Genomic DNA, 21,021 nt, shown 5'->3' on the forward strand with positions numbered 1-21,021 from the left:
ATTTGTGTAATCCTTTCAGTATATATATATATATATATATATATATATATATATATATATATATATATATATATATATCACATGTGTTTCCTTATAATTTGAATAAAATCCCTCTCTTTATAGCACAGAAAGTCATTTGGACTGCAAAAGTCATAAATTTTGCCCTTTGCACTGATGAGGGTCTTAGGACCTACATTTTGGCTTTGGTGATACGATTATTCTTGGAAGGAATCGGCCCAAAGGAGCTGTCATCTTCATCTAAGTTTATAGCAGTATAAACTTTATGTATAGTTATGTCCATATGATAGTAATAACTTCTGCTCTGGAATTCAGCTGTTTTTCTTTTTCATGTAAATCCTTTCAAGTTAGTCACACACTATATATATATATATATATATATATATATATATATATAGTGTGTATTAGTCACACTATATATATATAAATATATAAAATCTAAACTAATAGACAGATTGACAGATTGAGTTAATTTCTCTTATCTAGATTGTGATCACTCTTCTTTCCTTCTCAAAGTTGACAGTGAGCCGACCAATGAGGCGATGACAGAGTACCTGGAGAGCAGGAAGAAATATGAGGAAATAAGGAAGCAGAAACTAAAGAAGGGTTCTGGTCGAGAGGCTCAGGTGGGTTTTTGCTTTAAGACACTATGGCTGCTTCCGCAAATCGCATACTTTTTTGAGTAGGTTATTTTGAATTAGTATTAACTTTACAACTGCTAAAAAAGTATGTTCTATATAGTATGGGTGTGTGTAGTGTGAATTTAATCCAGACGTACGCCACTCGGTCATTATCATGTGACCTACCAGTTGCTTTGCTTCGCTTCACCTCCATTCATAAATCCTGTCCCGTGGCCTCATGGGATATTTAAGCGTCCATCGAATGCACACTTCAGAATCTCACTGGAAATAGCGGAACATTTTTGCCTTTTTTAGTAGAACTTTGAATTCGGATTAAGTTATTTGTAACATACAGTTTTTCGCTTACTATAGAGTAGGGAAGTATGTGATTTCAGTTTCTAAATCTGTTTGACTCTGTGCAACACTAAAGGTGATTTTCTGAAGAATATTGGGGCCCACTTTATTCCAATTTCTCCAAAGTCATACTTTTTGTGACAAACAGAGAAATTAGTTATTTATTGATAATGTACAGAGTCTGATTAAGGATCTCATGACTGCCTGTTCCAGCTGTTTTTGTCCATACAATTACAGTCAATGGGGTCCAGAACAACACTAGGGTCTATTGAATTTCATTGTTTGGACACTGAAGTTTTTGAACTTTTTTCAAAATATATTTTTTGTGTTCCATAGAAACTATTACACAATATAGTGCCTCATACATATGAATCATACTTTTTTTATCATATCATTTTAAAAGTCAAAATAACGTACTTTCTCTTGCCTCTAAAGACACTTGCCCTTTTGGAAAGCTTCAAAACCAAACTATCATCTGCGATCATGGAGACTCCAAGTGTTCCAGAGGAAAACATGGAGGAACTGGGCGAGGAAGACGATAAGGGCTGGTGAGTGGATTTTAGTCAGTTCTGTACGCTGTATTTCCCCATTCCTACAGAGGTTTAACGCACTAATTGACTTGCAGTTGTCTGTGATCAAATGCATTCTCAATAACTCGCGCCTCATTGGTTGTCTTAATGCACAGCTACTGTTTCACATTAAGGTAGCAGAGCTATTTATTTGGACTAACATAGCAAAACGTTCATACCTCTCTCCACATCAGGCACAGCTGCTGGCCTTAAGTGTGCCTGAACCACCTTGCTCTCCAGCCAAGTAATGCGTTTGGCTCTGGAGTGCACTGACACCATTAGAACAGTATGCAGTGTTTGTTTTTGCTGCACTGCAATAGCCACTTGTGGAGAAGTAGTTTTCTCAGCTGACTTAACTGAGTAAATAACTGCTTCAGCAGACCGAGTGCCCAGATGGAACGTGTCACACCCACCCGTACACCAGACGGGGCACGTCAACCTGCAGTCAGACGCGTGCTGTCTTTTTAGCAGACGCTCATTACGGGTGCCAGCGGAACGAGCGCTTGGCGATGAACCATTGTTGGAATTTTCCATAACACCACCAGCATATGTTTTGGATATGGGTGTGCTGGTGTCCCTAACAGGCTTTTAATCAGCACAATCAATGAGACTTTCTTGGGCTTCTAGCTTCACTTTGAAGACCAATTTTTGGTTTGCTTCCCGAGCCAAGTTGTGATGGCCAACAGGATTCATCTACACCAGCACCAAGCCAGCACTGACCATCTGCCCATGTGTCCTCTTATCCCCTGCTCTGAAAACTAATCTTGTCACTGTGTCACTGCTGAATCCGATGTTTTTTTTTGTGTGTGTTCTGTCTATGCTCTCCCAATGACACATACTAGTTTGACTTTTGCAGCACTATTAAATCCACAGCGAAAAGCCGGGGTAAGATGTAGCAGCCCTATATCAAGAAAACTTTTTTCTTTATATTTATAAAGATCCCCTCATATCCAACTGCCTGTGATGCAAGATTTATTTGTTATTGCAATATATATATATATATATATATATATATATATATATACTGTATATATATATGGTGTTTCCTAGTGAATTTCCATAATTTAAAATCGTGTAATTTTTTTGGCTAGATTTTTAACCATGAACTATTGATTAATTTTTTTTCCAAATGCCATGCCAGTGGCTTTAAAAAATGTTTTTTTTTGTTTTTGTTTTTGTTTTTTTTACTACATGAATATAACCTTTTTTTTCTGGATGATTTATGAAAATGCAAATAATGTGCAGACAAATAGTACTTAAGAATGAGATGGCTCCCAATGGCTCAGCTTACCCCTAACAAGTTGTGGCACTGTACCACTTTTATATTTTTAGGTCATTGTTATTAATGCTTTCCTGTAGCAGACATCTGTCTACAAAATCAAGTATTTGTTTACATTTTCTCCTAGATGTGAAAAGTGGCTCAACTTACCCCGGTCTCCCCTACTATTTGTTTTCACGGTATCACTCACAACTAGGCACTGTGTCAGGCAGTATTATATGTTGTGAGCTGTAACAACTGCCTTAGCTGTCTGTGTGTCACTGGAAAATTCCAATCCAACAGCATACTACGAGATTATGAAGACAGAAATGAAATAATTACCATGTCACAGCAGTGCTAGATCACTAAATCACACACACCACTCACTGTGCAAATATTAAGTCTGTTCGGTTTTAGTTTTGCCCTCCTTTAAATATGAAGACTAAACACAGCTTAGCTTTTCTTTTTGGCATCCTCTAGATTATTATTTTTTGTCCTGATCTGATGGGAACGTTTCCATGTTGGGCCGAGGGTGTTATTGACAGCTGAGTTCTTTGGCCAGGATAACATTTATGATGCTGCAAAACGAATCAGGCTCCAGGGAGCATCCATCTTAATGCTGCATGCGAGGCATAAAGTTATGGCCCTGATTGTGCGCTTAAGTACACAAATAGAATATCAATTAGAGATGTTTCAGTTTGATTCTGTTTTCTCCATAATCTCCCTAGCATATGTGATGAAGATGCATGTGTTTGTAAGTACAGCCTCTGAGATGGCAGTAGGCACTTAAAAACTGATTTTGCTCATCCACATAGTTTGAAAGATGTGTTTTTCTATTTAATGAACTCTCAACGTGATTGGACATTACTGTGATTCATAGATACGCTTTATTTCTGAAGCCCTGCCATGACCAATGCGTCACACGGCGGCACTTCTCGTTTTTCTGAGGATTACGGGAAGCAGACTGGTAAATCATTCTGCTTTTTCGCTCTCCGTTAAAACGTATAGCTTCAGCAGTTTGCTTTTTTGGGGTATTATTTTTTGGGTATGCCCAATCCATATATAGATACAGTCCATTGCAAACCCAGGGTAGTTTTCCACTGCAAGTGTTTGGATGCGGCCTTAACGGTTTGGTAGACGTCCACTGCTTTTATTTCACGCATTCGCAGGAAAACCGTAAATCACAATCAAATGTAAAGAATGTGGTCGAGTGCATGCCTCAGCGGTGACTAATGGCTTTATGCTTGATGAATTATCAGTGTTAATGCTGAGGATAAAGCGAAAAGATCTGTCGGACCGTCGTCCTCCCTCTTCACGCTGCAAGCCACCGCAGGGAAATGAATCGACACGGTGTGTTTTTCTCTCGTATTTGCTTTTCATCAAAGACCTCGAGTCTTCGTCGAAATATATTCACTCAAATGCTCCAACAAATACCACATGTAAGGGTAAAAGGGGCGCCATCTTCTGAGCTTGAGCTCCTATGTGTTTCCTATCAGTTACTTTGTCCTCTGGATAGACCGTCATTACCGTCTAAGGACCCCCACGACGCTAGGACGTCTCAGGACTGATTCTGGGGCGGAGGAGGGGACGGGAGGCCCCCAGTGCTAGAAAAACAGCAGTGGGAAGTCTGTACCACTTTCTGAACGCCTGGTGCACCCCACGAACGGAACATGGGTTACAACAGGTCAGACACTGGAAGTCAAGTCTGGGCCAGATTGTAAACTATTCCATCTGTGTCTGCGTCTACAAAAACCCCTCTTCGCCCAGGCCTCCCCTCTTGCTTCCCCCCTCTTATGCAAAAGCGAAAGAAAAATAAATTCAGGAAGAGGCTTCCGAGGGCCTCGGCATCATGGCGGGAGCCCCTCCCTGATAAGAGCCCCAATCAAACGGTGGGATTTTTTTGTGCGAGCCATAACTCTAGGCGAGGAGTCCGACGGGCTGTCATCACTGAGACTGCTAGACAAATTATCAGTGCCGACTGCCTTACGCGACGGGAGTCCTGTGGGTCTGCCAGAGTATAGCCATGACATTCTAGATGAGCTGTCACATCTCCTACGGACTTCAAATGAATGCAAGCATGCACGCACACACTCGGTTTAACACTTAAAAATGGGCTCGCATGCACTCGCAGACTCTTTATGCATCTCTTTGGCCGAATTCAGGGGTTCTGCGATTGCTCCAAAATAGCAGCGTGGCGGATTACTTACCAACGAGAAGGCTCATAATTTAAGACAAGAGGCCGCTTCCATTCTCCATTCCTTTATGTATTCATCTTGACTCAGACAACTAGCTCAATTTAAAAATCTTCCTTCAGGTCCTACAGTTACTGCCTGACACACTTCTGCGAAACCACCAAAAGTTGCACCGTATTGAATGACTGCTGGCAGTCAGTCGTTGAATTATTGAAAGTCCCGTCACATCTTGTTCTTACAAACCAGCTCTGGGCATTGGAGGCGAGCGCCTTCATTACGAGACCTGCGCCACAGATTTGGATTCTTGAAGGATAAAGTCTTTCCAGAGATTCTGACCTTCACCAGAATAGCTCAAACAGGTGTGGAATGTCAGTTCCTTTCAAATCTTTTTTTGTTGTTCAGATGAGACCCCAGAGAGCCATCCAGCCATGTCCATGATGTATAACAATGACCCGTTTCACCCTTCTTGACATTTCTTTGAGGCACTCTCCATGTCTTGATTCAGACAGTTCCTCAGTAGCCATCATCTCAGAATGAAATGTAGGTCAGCAGAGCAAGGGGTGAGATGTGTGCATCTGCTCCTCATCCTAGCCTTGCTCCAAAAACAATCCCCTAAATATGACCTCGGACAGAATGAAAGTTCAAACCTGTCGTTCCAAACCTGTACATCCAAAAATAAATATTCCAAAAGAGTTTTTTTGCAGTGATGGAATAGAACTAATTTAGTTTCTCCAAAGAACTTTTTAGTCAAAAGAGCATTTCAAATCTAATCTAATTTTCCACTGTAAATAACTTTTTGTGGAATGGAAAGGTTCCATGGATGTTAAAGGTTCTTCATGAGCCTTCAATGTCAACAAAAAACCCTTTATTTTTGCGCATACGGTGCCAAAACAGCATTGGAACCCATTTACTTAGATTGTAAAGACAAAGAAGAAATAAAGCATATTGGCTTGGAGTGACAAAATGATTACAGTATGTTCTATTCCTATAAATATCTTAGCGTGGACTTCTGAAATCTTAGAAGGCCACTCAGATATGACAGAACTGTAGTTCTGTGTTCAGAAACCTGTTGGCTTAGTGTAAACAGTGTCTTGGATTGGGCTGCAGTCTTCAGGAGTCCTCAGGAAGGGACTTTAGCCAGCTGTGAGCTCTTCTTTCTGATGCTGGCACTCAGGAATGCTCCCGGAATGTTAGTCTGCCTGCCAATCACCTCTCCAGCCGTGCCGTGAAGAGAGAGGCAAAGAGCATTACTGAAGAAATGCATCTGTGCTGGATTATTGAGACCTCCTACAAGGGGTGTCACTGTCGAGGCAGAAGCTGAAGATCAATCATGCTTCAGAAATATCGTGAGTGGGTCTGATTGAGGCAAAGGATGTGCCCCCAATGCAAAACTAAGGTTAAGTTTAGAGTTTATGGTAGAATTGGGGGTTAGTATTTGTTTCAGTGTAATTGACATGACCTATGATCTTTAGAATTGGCCATGCAGCGATATTTAAACTTAATTGGTTTGGAAAACAGCACGTTTGTAAGTACCTGTAGGCTCAAGACAGCTGGAAAATGAACAAAATGCTACTGTGTTGAAGACACGTCTTAGTAGGATTGATCATTTTGGCTTTGACATACTCTTGTTGATCAACATGACATCATGACTTTTGCGTAAACATAAACGCCACTTTCGGGTCAAGTGGCGTGTTATCTCTATGCGTTTTGAGCTATCCGTGTGTATGCGTGTATGTCTACGCCATTAACGTCCGAGTGATTCTGCGTGTCTGTACACGCCGTCAAATGTCTGTGCGAAACGAAGCAAAATGTACATCTACATCTGGGGAGCGATCTTTTTTTTCCTAGGATGGTAAGGGAACAGTCATAAATGCCATTAACCCCAGTGACGGTTAGGTCGGTATAAGTCATATATTTATATATACAGTAATAACGTTAGTCAACGGCGTTCATAAACACGCTGAAAAGCGATTATGCGTCTTGATAGCTCGCCAAAAATGGAAATGTGAATTGGCGTGTCATACACACGCTACTTCATGAGATCAGTCTGTGTTGATTCTACAGAAAACCAGAGAAAACCAGTTTTAGTTTTCTGGACATTTGATATCGCTTAAAAAGAGCAAACATTTATCTTGTTTGTTATTTGTGTAATTTACTGTTATATTCTTATTTATAATATATTTATTTATTCACTTGGCGGGCACCATTCATAATGGAAGCAAATAACAGAATTTTTTCCTTTTTGGATGAGTTATGCCTTTTAAAAATGATGCTGTGAAACAGGCTGTTAGTAAACTCGTCAGATCTCTGATCTGATCTTTTCCACTGGGAACTTCCCAGTCTGATTCTGATGATTTATTTGCCCGTGAGCTGCGCTTTGCTGTTCTTTTGAACTGAACTCTGTTTCCCCTTGTGATTTAGGTTGGCCCATGTTCTGCACTTTGATGAACAAAGCAGAAAGGTAAAAGATGCCAACATGCAAGACGAAGACACATTCGAGATCTATGATCCACGCAACCCTGTCAACAAGAGGAGACGTGAGGAGAGCAAAAAACTCATGAAAGAGAAGAAGGCCAGGAGGTGAGACTACAGCTACTTAAGCCTCAAACTGCCCGTCTGGAATGAGTCTGGCCATTAGAAATGACACAACATCAGGGGGAAAAGCATTCATTCCTGAGAGGAATCGTATTAACTGATGTTCTGTCAGTGTGAATGGGACATCTTTTCAGCCTTTTTATTAAAAAGACATTCATTCCTGCCTACTAATACTGGATATACTTGTGAAGATGGCTAGCGTTTACTGTTTTTAACCCACAGAGGGAAAGCAACACCATCTGCTCAGTCCTTAGTGCATTTTTTGCATCTTCATACAAAAACCTTTTCATAGACAGGTTTGATCATGCTCTCAAAATGAGTGTAGATTTTCATCTCAGTAATAAAATTCTTTATTTCTAATGTTTAGGCTTTGTTGTTCACTTCGTGACCTATCTGACACATTGATTGAATTCACTTGCACACAATTGGTTTGGGGAAACCGTGTTTGTAAGTATACACTGTCAATCTACATAGACCAGTTCATCATAAAGTCGTAAAGTCACATACAGTAGCTGATTGCCATTGCCAATACAAAGGGAGTAAGGTGACCGTCAGTTGATATAAAATTTTAGATTCTACCCTGAGCATTTATTATTTCACACTTATTTATCGCCAGGGCCTGAAATTAACACCCGACCACCTGCCAATACGGGTGAATTTTGCTATTGGCGGGTAACACTGTCAATCTACCTGCCACATTGGCAGGTAGCCAATGAGAATTGAGTGATTCATTAGGATTTTTACATTTCAACGAAGTCCGCTATTGCGTTGGACTTTAGCTAAAATGTGGCGGCACATTACTGGGGTAAAGAGGCCAGCTGAAACAAAACAAACAGCCAACAAAAAGATGAGGATGAGAAAAACAATCGGCGGCAATGGCAAGGTTCGTGAGCGGCTGATTTATGACAGCGACTGTTGTTTCGTAACGTTCATGCGATCAGAAAGAAGATGAGGCTCTTTTTCTGACTACGTGTGCAAGTATTAAACTGTTGATGAGATGGGATGAGATAATGTAATGCGTCGCTGTTGTAGGTTAAAGTACAATGACAGTTGCACAGATGTGTGTGCGTGTGCAACTGTGCATGTTGGGAGTTGGGAACCGGTGAGAAAATGTCCGGTACCCGGTAATTTTATCAGTAATAACAGTATTAATTTAGTTCATATTTAACCGTTCCTGAACGCTGTAACTAAAAGCTGTTAAGAGTAAGACCTGTACGTGACTAAATCCGCCATCAACACAGCCACGTGTGATTTGTTTACGAGCTGCGGTAGGTCTATCTGTTGAGTATATTATAGCCTATACTATATATGTTGTGTGCGTGTGTCTGTCAAAATCAATGAATAAAAAGATTTTTTTTTAAATGTATGTTATTAGAGTTATTATTACTTGACAGCACTTAAATGTGTGTTCTTAAAAGTTAAAGAACAATATTGTGAAATTCCCGTTTTTTTTTTTGTTTTTTTTTACGTTTATGAGGCAAAAAAAAAAATGGCTGGTAAAAAGTCTCTGTGGCAGGTGAATTTTTAAATCCACCTGCCACAGTGGCCGGTGGCCGAAAAAATTAACTTCAGGCCCTGTTTATCGCAAAGCAAAAATAAATGTGTATGACAGTGTCTACACTGATTATAATAGAGTTTGTTAGACACAGGCCTGTGACAATACATGCTTTGATTAAAAAAAAAATCAATCCATCCATTAGGTGTTTAAATTGGTCGTTTCATCACGTTATTATGACCTTATTTTACTCTAACCAGAATATTTGCGATACCTCAAAACATGCCGTGAAACAATTCTTTCATCTCACAAATGACACCAAAAAAAAAAAAAAATAGACGTTTAATTGAACTCACCGCATATTGCAAATCCTGTATCCCAACTGGCACACCCACAACAAAAAATCCTTGGTTCTATACAATATAACTAATCTAAAAATATAGTTTAAATACAGACATTTTTTTGGTAATTAATATAGAAAAAAAATTATATTATTATTTTTTTTATCTGATATATTTGTATGCATATTTGTATATATACGTGTAACGTCTGTTTGAGTTATTCATTTTCCATCTAATTGGTTCAATAACCAGCTCTATGCCGCCGTATGACATAATATTAGCGTCTCTTATCTCTACTTCATCTCACAGGCATGACTGCCATCGTAAAAAAGAGCTCTTCTGCAGAAGCAGTGAAAATGTGCGAAGGGTAGATCCACTCCACATCTGCCCTAAATCGAGCAAGTACAAAGCTCAGAGTTCAACCTGTCCATTAAATAACAGGAGTAATGCAAGACGCACATGACCGCAGTGAAGTAAACCAGAGTTACGCTTGACTCGTCCTGCAGCCGTACTTCCAAAAAATACAGTCTGAATCATAACTCGATTCTCCCACCAAAAAAACCCTCCCATTTGTATAAAACGGTGGCAAGATAATAAACAGTTCCTATCGTTTTTCCTGCCATTCCTATCGGTCTCGTATTTTGTTACCGAAGAGCCGAGTCCATTGGCGTTCCTGATGATGTCGGCTGACTGTGGTTTGGTCTAAATGATCTACCACGAGTGTGCGCGACCAGCAGCATGGTTTGGCCAGCGCGCAACCTTTTACTGCTCCTCTGGGATCACGCTTAAATTTTCATATGGAACAGGAAGGAGAGTTAATGTTACACCATAAGAGCCGCGTGGCCAAAGCCGCTGCAAACTAAAACCAGGTGAGGCGCACCAAAGCCAGTGCAGCTTCTAGCGCTCTGACTCGCTCTACTGTGCCTCTGTCACAGGGAGACTGGGTCTGCCATTTTCAACACATCTCTACACCAGAGACTCGTCGGAAGACTGATCTGATAAATTATGCTGGATGTATGGAAGGGGAGATGATGTCTATATACTGTAGGTGGTGCGAGATATCCATCATACGATTATTTATCTACAATATAACAAAAATGTTTTCAGTGCAAAAGACTACATAATGATGTCTGTATAATCATAGTCAAATAAATGAATTATATTAGACTAAACAACATCATTTATTTGTGAAAATATTAAATATATGTTAGTGCTTTGACCAAGTTCTATTGGTGACAATTTATTACTATCATTGGTGCAAGAAATACACACTGAAGAGCTTTTTAAGAATTTGTTCCCATGACTCAATTCATTCAATTAAATTGTTCCACCAATTTTCCACCAAATCAACCAATCATGATTTTGACTTCCATATCCTTTCACAAAGAACCAGGATGTCACACATTGGTGCTGAGAATGTGTTTGACCTGTTTGGACCTTGATCAAGCATTTTATATTTAACCTCATTCTGAGTTCTATTTCAATGTGTTAATTCATATCAGCTCTTTTGCGGGGGCCTGGAGATCCAGAAGTGGCACCACTGAGCATTTCTAGAGAAATTCCATCTATAGTACAGTTTTTACACATACATTACATTTACTTAAGTTTAAAATTGTAAATAACATAAATAGCTAACATACTGTAGGCTAAAAGTGAAAACATTTAGATTTTATAGGCTCCTTGAATGCATTTCATTGACAATGGGTAAGAACAAAGTCCTGTAAGAAGCATTAACAAGTAGGTATGTTGGTGTTTAACCAGTTTAACCATTTAAAATGCGAGATTTTGGTAGGAATATTAAAGTAATGTGGCACCTTTTTGAGTTTTTGGTGCGAAAGACTCACTCTGTTCACCTTTCCTTTGGCAAGAAACATGAATATTGGCTTTTACGGTGGACTCTAAGGTGAGAGAAGACAAGACAATGTCACTCGTGCATAGCAACACTTAACATTTATTGCTGGCCAAGATACAAAATAGCCATCATTACTGCTGGTCACATGACTGTGGGAGATTAAATGGACAAGTAATGTCATTATCTTGCTCACTATCTGCCTGTGCCCTTGTGAATGAGTACTATAAATAGATCACTTAATCCTTTTTCCCCTGTACGAGAACAAGACGAAATCCTTCCTGCTTTTATCCCCCGGAGAAGCCAAGAAACGTTCTGTTCCCACTTGCCCCTTTTTCTTTGGCCTCTCTGCTGAAGGAAAATGACTTGTCAGATGACCTTATTACAGGTTGGGTTTCATTTGAAACTTTTACTACAAAGATTTGTCCTTTATTTTATATAGCCTGGTCATTTTCTCTCTGATCACACGATGGGGTTTTGAAAAAATGGGGCGTGTCCAAGTTCTACTTCAGTGGCTTAATCTGGTGGAAATGTTGCTTGAATTCCATCAGTACTCCTATTCATGGCTTTATATTAGGGCTGTCAATTTAATTCAATTAACCTTGTAAAGCCTGACATATGGAATAATAGTCAGAAAAATCTTGCCATTTAGTGCAGTTGCTGATATGTATATGGCCAAAACATACAATGAAATTGTAATTTAATTCATAAAAGTATAAAAGACTACTTGCATAAAACATATATGAATAATTTATCTGTTGTCACTCTCAATGTTGTCTCTTTCCAAATAATATGTGTTAGTAAGAAGATATTTAAAAAGGTGGTTGATTGTAACTAGACTAATCAATGAGTAGAAGATAACTATAATACGCATAAGCTACATAAAGTAATCTGCTAACCATTCAGAAATACTTTCTACATGTAGTCACTTCTGCTTGAGTCTCTCCATCATTGTCTGACTCCGGTTTGTACATAAAAGTTTTTAAAATTTCCAGTGCCGGGAGCAGCAGCTCATTTGCATTTAAAGGGACTGACAAAAACTGTGCGTTTTTGCTCACCCCCAAAAAGTGACAACTTTAACATGCTATATAAAAATATCTGTGGGGAAACTTCACATACACACTCTACATTATCCCCCTGGCGAGATTGTCTCACTTTTTTCTTATCAGTACAAAATAGACTCAAATAACTCTATTTTTGTCATACAGGTAAGTGTTAAACATTATTCAAAACTCTTAGATGTCTTCTTTTATTTGTATATAATAATAAAAACAAAATGTTGTGTTTTTCGTAAAATAAAGAAATGAAACATGATGCGTGTTCTCCCTTCTCTCTCAATGTGAAGTTCATTCTGAAACGTGACAGAATATGACCTGTAACTCGGTGTCGAATGTCACTGTGACATGAAACATTCGTCTTTACAAAGCTTGAAGTCTCCATTTTTAAATTACGTAAATCATATCAAAAACAAATATTCTCTAAGTAATTTGTATGAAAGCAACGACATGTACAGTTTCTCCAGGCCGAACTGATTAGCGCTAATGTGACCACGCGCACAAGCTGTTCATATGCAAATGATCCACGCGGAGGAGCACAGAGCTGTTACCGCCCTCATCGCCTCTAAACAAAGAATCAGCGAACTCAGCAGTCCTGCTCTGCTTTTCGTCGCATTTGAAGATTGTATTTACCTCAGAAGAATTAGAAGAACATGATTTGATTATGAGAACAATTTTTAAGGTAAGACACTAATAGTAGAATGTAAATGTGGCATAAACTTTGTAGCTACTTGTTAATAATTTGTCCAGGGTTTTTTCTTGCCCCCAAGTTTCGCTAGTCTCCCACAGAATACATTCAGGCAGGCCTTAAATGGAAATATTATTCCAGTCGCAGACTGCAAGGTTAGATAACAACCATCCAGGATGTAATTCAATGCAAAATGTCGTTCAGTCCGAGGTAAAATATTTTTGAGGTTTCCTTTTAGAGTTTAACCTTGGTCTTGGTTGAAGACTTGGGCTTAATTTATTGTTTTGACTGGTTCCTTTCTATGCTTTTCAATTTTGGGGAAATAATATTCATTCCAGATCGGTCTCGTCAAATTCCTCCAGTACCAAGGTCTTCACGCAATGCACAGTGGATCCAAAAGTCGGGCAGATATAGGAGGGAAAATTAATGTGTTTTTGTTGATGGTCCAGTCATTACACACTATCAGATTTCACTCACTGACGCTGTGGTTGGCATCACCCCTGCTGCTACTGATAGATTCAAGTGACAGATTCTAAATGAGATGCCCAATGAATGTCTTTACCAGTGGCCATCTGAGTGTTTTTGTCCATTCAATGTAAGTAAATGGAGTATATATAAATATATATATATATATATATATATATATATATATATATATAGAGAGAGAGAGAGAGAGAGAGAGAGAGAGAGAGAGAGAGAGAGAGAGAGAACAGGGGTTACAGAACTTGATTTTTATAAATCAGGAAGACTGATTGGACTGTAAAAAGTGGGCGTTTACCTATACCAGAATGGAGTCAGGTGGTTGGTGGGAAATTGGATTTGCTCAGTGATGACAGCCAAACAAAAAAAAAAGTCCCTTCATAATAAAAGATTTTACTTTCTGATAAACGATTAGGAACACAAAATCAATTAACCATGCACAACAACACCGGGAACATAAAGAAAACAGGGTCTGTCTTAATGTTGACTTCAAACATTAAACAACAGTTCAGTTTAAAATGATGCATATAAAAGAGGAACAACTAAAAGTGAATTCAGCTCGAAACAGCGTACATTTAATTAGGTTAAATGTTAATGTGAATTGTGGACTGCAAACACTGCGGATTAGGCAAGTGCTAAATAGTACATGACAGTTTACTTCAAGGGATAGTTCACTTTGAAATTAATTTTTGATATGTTTTAGCTTACCTCAAGGACATTCAAGATGTAGGTGTCTTTGTTTCTTTGTTTGCACCTACTTACAAAGAAATGAAAGGTCTATAATTTTTATGGTAGGTTTGTTTTAAAGGATAAAGACAAAATATCATCCAAACAATCAAAAAAAAAACTTCTATAAAGGTTGTAAATTGTATAAACGGTAGCATTTGATCGAGTGAAATCCGTAATTGATCCCCTACCAACTAGCAAGAATTCTGCCTGCCACTGATTGGTTATGTGCCCATGTAGAACACAGATTAGCCCTGTCACTTTAAGAAAGTACTCCTAATGTAATGTCAGTGGACACCTGTCCACAGAATCTGTATCTTCCATTCCAACCTCTCCACCGCCATGAGCAATACCAAAGAGCTGTCAAACGTCAGGAACCAGATTGTAGACCTGTGAATTGTGGAATGGGCTGCAAGACTATCAGCAGAAACTTGGTGAGGAGACTTGTTGGTGTGATGATTCATAAATGGAAGAAATACAAAATGAAAAATCAGTTGCCCTTGGTCTGTAGCCATGCAAGACCTCGCCTCATGAGGTAGGGGTGATCACAAGAAAGGTGAAGGATCATCTCAGAACTGCACAGGAGGAGCTTGTATATGATCTCAAGGCAGTTGGGACCACAGTCACCAAGCAAACCATTGGTAATGCACTACGCTGTATTGAAGTATTGAAACCCTGCCGTGCCCGCAAGGTCCCCCTGCTCAAGAAGGCACAGGTACAAGCCCATCTGAAGTTTGCCAAAAAACATCTAATGATTCAGAGAAGGCTTGGGAGAAAATGCGGTGGTCAGATAAGACCAAATTCAAGCTCTTTGGCATCAACTCATCTCACCGAGAACCTCCTTCCTTCAACCCGAAACTGAAGATGGGTTGTGGGTGGGTCTTTCAGCATGACAATGACCCAAAACATACTGTCATCTCTACTATGAAGTGTTCTGGTTCTAAGTTAGATATTATCCTGTCTTTTTAAGGATGTTTTTCTATCATTAGTCCTATGGTAGGAGTCCTACCAAAGGTGTCGTTCCAGCTAATTTTAAACACGCAATTGTGCAACCTATGTTGAAGAAACCTCAACTTGATCCAGAAATATGCAGTAACTATCGACCGATCTCTAAACTGCCTTTTATCTCTAAGCTTTTAGAGAAAGTAGTTTTTTCACAGCTTGAGTTTTATTTGAATTCTTTTAATATTTTGGACATGTTCCAATCTGGCTTTAGAACATTACATAGCACTGAGTCAGCTCAGTTGAAGGTTACAAATGATATCTTGCTTGCTCTGGATTCAGACTCTTGTGTTGTGCTGGTTCTGTTGGACCTGAGCGCTGCATTGGATACCACTGACCACAACATTCTTCTTGAACGGCTATAGACCATTTCACAAGATGTAAACAACACTGGTCCAGAAGCACTTCCTGTTTCAGTTTTTTAACACTACATAAAAGCTGGGATAAAATACAACCAACAGAACATTTAAAACTGAATAAAAAAGTTAAACCAACATCTTTAAGATGTTTTCTTTACATGTGAAATAAAGAAAACAGTTACAAACTGAAACAGGAAGTGCTTCTGGACCAGTCTTGTTTACATCTTGTGAAATGGTCTATAATGTATGGTAGGCATAAATGGCACTGTATTACAATGGTTTGCTTCCTACCTCAAAAAGATACTTTTTATGTAAATTTATGAAATTGTTCCTCGTCATCTGTGCCTGTTTTGTTTGGTGTGCCCCAGGGATCTATTTTGGGACCTTTATTGTTTTCCCTTTATATGATATACAAAATTCCATATCACTGTTATGCAGACGATTCTCAGCTTTACCGTCCAGTAAGGCTTGGCACCAGTGCTTCATTTGATGTGTTATTGGGATGTGTAGATGATATCAAGAGGTGGATGGCAAATAATTTTCTCCAGGTAAATGAGGATATAACAGAGGTTTCAATTCCGGGTTGTCCATCAGATTCCTCTCCGCTACAGCCCTCCCTCCACAGCGGAGCCTGTCGTGAACGCACAGGCTAGTAAGCAGGGACACCAATGACGGCGGATAACCAGTAATGGCACATTCACTAGTAAGGACGAAACATCAACAATATGCTTTACATTGTTACAACGTTATGAAATGAGATTGGCGTAAAAACATGAAGCCTAATGTTTGGACCACAGCGTGAGTGACTCAAACTTACAGCTTGTGCAGAGAACATTTACTGAAGCGATCGAGCCGCTCCAATCTATGAAACATTTTTACCATAGTATACATATCTACGTACATGGGACCAGATATCCACAAACATAGTTTTTAACAGTAAATACAGGTCTAAACATTATAATAATCACCATATTAGACTAAACACTCATAATTGTTATATACTCCAACTGTTATATTGTGCTGTTTAATTATCAAATATAAAAACGTTCTCGTGTCGTACATGTATACATTTAGCATTAGGCTTCATGTTTTACTCCAATCTTATTTCATAACGTACATTTGAGTCTGGCACCAGTTTAACCAATGAAGCAATCTTAATTCTTCAACATGGATTGAACATTGTGATAAAATGACTTGAACCCCAGTTATGAACACCAGGGTCTCTTTCATGGATTATTCATTAGTTTCTATGACTATGTTTACATGCAGCCAATTTTCGGGTTATGTTTGGGTTAAGGTCATTATTCGGGTTTCTGAAACATTAGGAATAACCAGTTTACATGCATGAACAGAGAGAGAACAATGAACGGAGAACATTTCCGATTCTTCTTCCTGTATCCAAAGACAACAACAACAGCAGCACGCGGATAATGAATAGTTCGGGGCAGATAGCGATTTCTTTACCTGTGTTTGCGCTTTGATGCTGGTAACGTTACAAAAGTATGCTGTGCTGTGTCTCCCATGTTTACTTCTGGTATACTGCACGCGGATTTTTGTACGTGCCGAAAACCTTAACGTGAACAGAAGCTCAAACTTGCTGCGTAACACTAGAATGATCCTCATTGGTTCTTACAGAAGCTCAAACTTGCTGCGTAACACGAGAATGAACCTCATTGGTTTTTTCTGAAGCTCAAATGTGCTGCGTAACTCAAGAATGAACCCCATTGGTTCTTGCTGAAGCTCAAACTTGCTGCGTAACACGAGAATGAACCTCATTGGTTCTTGCTGAAGCTCAAACATGCTGCGTTACATGAGAATGAACCTCATTGTTTTTTTCTGAAGCTCAAATGTGCTGCGTAACACTAGAATGAACCTCATTGGTTCTTACAGAAGCTCAAACATGCTGCGTTACATGAGAATGAACCCCATTGGTTTTTTTAACACAGTCTCATCCCAAATCGTCATATAACTGACGTTTTGGGACGTCTTTTGACCATACGTCAATATCCGCCTTTTTAGGGCCCCCTTAAACGTCGGTAGATGGCGATCCCGGGCCGTCATACAAGTGACGCTTTACCTTTAACGTCAGTTAGGTGACGGGTTAGGTTTAGGGTTAAGTTTAGGTATGGGGTAGAGTTAGGATCCCATAACCTCATCTACCGACGTTTAAGGGGGCCCTAAAAAGGCGAATATTGACGTATGGTCAAAAGACGTCCCAAAACGTCAGTTATATGACGATTTGGGATGAGACCGGGTTGGTTTTTTCTAAAGCTCAAATGTGCTGCGTAACACTAGAATGAACCTCATTGGTTCTTGCTGAAGCTCAAACGTGCTGCGTAACTCAAGAATGAACCCCGTTGGTTCTTGCTGAAGCTCAAACTTGCTGCGTTACATGAGAATGAACCCCATTGGTTTTTTCTAAAGCTCAAATGTGCTGCGTAACACTAGAATGAACCCCATTGGTTCTTGCTGAAGCTCAAACGTGCTGCGTAACTCAAGAATGAACCCCGTTGGTTCTTGCTGAAGCTCAAACTTGCTGCGTAACATGAGAATGAACCTCATTGGTTCTTGCTGAAGCTCAAACGTGCTGCGTAACTCAAGAATGAACCCCATTGGCACATCGAGTGAACATGATTGAGCTTCCGTTTACCACAACTGATGTGTGATTTAAGGAATGTTTATATGTGAATAAAAGCCTAAATTCAATCTGTTCATCATATAAAGTTATCGAGTCTCTTCAGAAAATTCTGAATAAATCACTCAATTCATATGGATTCGTTTTACGATCTCTTTGTGAACTTTTTTTTAAGCATCAAAGTGTCAGTGTGCGTACCTGTCAATGGAGGGACAGAAATCTCTCAGATTTAATCAAAAAGATCTTCATTTGTGAAGATGAACGAACGTCTGATGGATTTGGAACGACATGTGGGTGAGTAATTAATGACAGAAATTCCATTTTTGGGTGAACTGTCCCTTTAACGTCTCAGACAATTCAAGAGGCCACGTTCAGGAGGGGTGCTAGACTGCCGGGGAGGAAATGGGCTAGTCTGCTTCTTATTTTCATACCTTTTTGAAAAACATATCAGTGTGCTTCCTCAGAGGAGATGTTTGAAGTACAACAGTAATTCACATATTGAACGCTGACGTTTTCTTCATGGCTTCGCCAAAGATAGAGATAGAGTGTTGCGTGGGGAAACGGTGTCATCAGTTTTACCATTCTCACTCAAACCCAGCAGATAATTAGTTTGACTGTCCAGTTCCTGATGAGGGCTTTTGGATATATTAGTTTAAATGGATAGTTCACAATATATATATATATATATTCAATTCTCAACACAGAACCCTCAAGTTGTTCCAAATCTTTCTTTCTTTTTTTCCAAAAGAAGATATTTTTTCTAAGTGATTCAACATCAAAAATAGAGCCAATAGTAACCATTGACTGTAAAAACACAGCAAAATCTAGATGGTCAACGACAGCCCGACCGTTGACTTGGTGTGTTAAGGCCTTTACACCTCAACCTACCCATAAATCTACCCATAACGCCTAACCTATTTCTAACCTTAACTGTATCTCAGCTCAATAGCAGCACAAGAGTTTTGCAAAACAACATTGTAACAAAGTTCAGGGAAGAAGGAGGCAGGAACCGGATAATAATAATAAAATAAAACTTTATTTAAACAAAATAAACAAACAAATTACCTGCCAGCAGCCCCTCGCGGACGACTGCTGGCTACCCAAAATAAAACAAATACCAGCCAGCAGCCCCTCACGGACGACTGCTGGCTTACCAAATAAAATATAAAATACAAATAAAAGCAGGCCTGTTCCTCTCTCGATCATCCACTCCGTCGCTCCCCCTTTATGCCTCCGCTCCTTCGTGAGAGATGCGAGACTGGTGTGCCTCGCAGGTGCTGCTCATTAGCAATCGCACCACCGGCCTCGCGACTTTCTCTCACGTCCCTCGGCCGTCCTGCTCACCACAAACATGAACACAATAATGTAAGTACATATTTTTCTTTGTACGACATTGTGTTCTTTTGGACCCCATTGTGTTTCATCGCACAGAAACGGTTCTTAACTTGTTTTGTGTTCTGCTGAAGACAGAAAATCATATGATTGACATTGTCTTGGCAATGTTGCCCAGATTGCTCCAGATGGACAACTGAACCATGACTGGTGCTTGTATAAGTCTGGACTCTAGATATCTCCATAAGGGGTCAATCATTAAAAACAACTAGACCTCTTATAGGTTTTTTTGTTTGTTATCAACAAGCACAGTGCTACAGTTTGGTAGCAATGAAACATCACTTGCTTATTGAGAAATGCATTTGTTATACTATGCATGAGCTATTTTTCAGCTGTTCTCTTGCTGTGTTATTGTCATTAGGTTGAGATGAGGTCAACACAAATGTTTGACTGGGATGCCATGGACACAAGCTCAAAGCTGGTAATGCTGTGTCTGGATTGGAAGCTTGTGAAAGGTGTGGATCCTTTATCTTCTCTCACATTGTTTACCTTAATGACTATCATTGTTTTCCTATCTCGTGACATGCCAGCTGGAATATGCAGTCTAGAATGGCAACATTTATTTGAACACTTTATGAAAGCCCCTTTTGTAGATTTATATAGAGAGTGCAACGGTGTCTTAGAATAAAACCACAACATTACATTTGTGTATAATTATTTTGTATATAAATAAATACACACACATGCATGCATATTTAAGAAAAAAATATTATTTATGTATAAAATATTTATATTTATATATAATATAAATTATATATCAATCTATATACAGTATATACATGAAAATATTTCTTAAATATATACAAGCATGTGTGTGTATTTATATATATATATATATATATATATATATATATAATAATTATACATAGTGCACCCACATATATTATGTAAACACAAACTTTTATTTTGGATGCGATTAATCGCAATTAATCGTTTGACAGCCCTAGAGTAATGAACAATAACAACACTGATCTCATGAAGCATAAAATATTTTGCAAAGTATTGGATATTCGTTGTTGATGAAGTATAAAATGTGATGTTTTTGAAGTTCATTGCAAAATATTCAATATATGGTACTTGAGAGGGCAGTCAAAATTGAGCTCTATTGCAGCCATACACATGACTTCTGTGATTGGTGGATGTCTCTTCAAGATTACTGAGTACTTGCTATTGGGTATAATTGTTTTTTTTAAATGAATGTGAAATCACAATACCAGAAATGTTATGGGATTTGACCTCTGAAACCTTCATGCAAGGATCTTCGTCAAAGGGTTTCAAGCCCTCATTTGAACCTCATAGTTCTCTCGGGCAGAAAAGTCTCAGCAGTATGTAAGCCTGCGTGCAGTGGACCGAGTCCCGGGTCAAAGGCTGATGGTCAGGAAACAACTGGTTG

At 39.1% G+C, this 21,021-nt stretch overlaps 1 protein-coding gene across 1 annotated transcript in view; it reads left to right on the forward strand.

Annotated features, from left to right (window-relative positions):
• cwc27 (CWC27 spliceosome associated cyclophilin) overlaps nucleotides 1-7,970 on the forward strand; it is a 40,868-nt gene extending 32,898 nt beyond the window's left edge. Inside the window, exons 11-13 of the mRNA XM_039678032.2 lie at nucleotides 535-644; nucleotides 1,428-1,540; nucleotides 7,433-7,970. Coding sequence (XP_039533966.1) covers nucleotides 535-644; nucleotides 1,428-1,540; nucleotides 7,433-7,595 — 386 coding nt within the window. The 3' untranslated portion in view covers nucleotides 7,596-7,970. The remainder of the gene's footprint in view (nucleotides 1-534; nucleotides 645-1,427; nucleotides 1,541-7,432) is intronic.
• The last annotated feature ends 13,051 nt before the right edge of the window (nucleotides 7,971-21,021 follow it).

Source organism: Pimephales promelas, chromosome 23, assembly GCF_988280905.1.
Source record: "Pimephales promelas chromosome 23, fPimPro1.hap1.1, whole genome shotgun sequence".
Classification (NCBI taxonomy): Eukaryota; Metazoa; Chordata; class Actinopteri; order Cypriniformes; family Leuciscidae; genus Pimephales; species Pimephales promelas.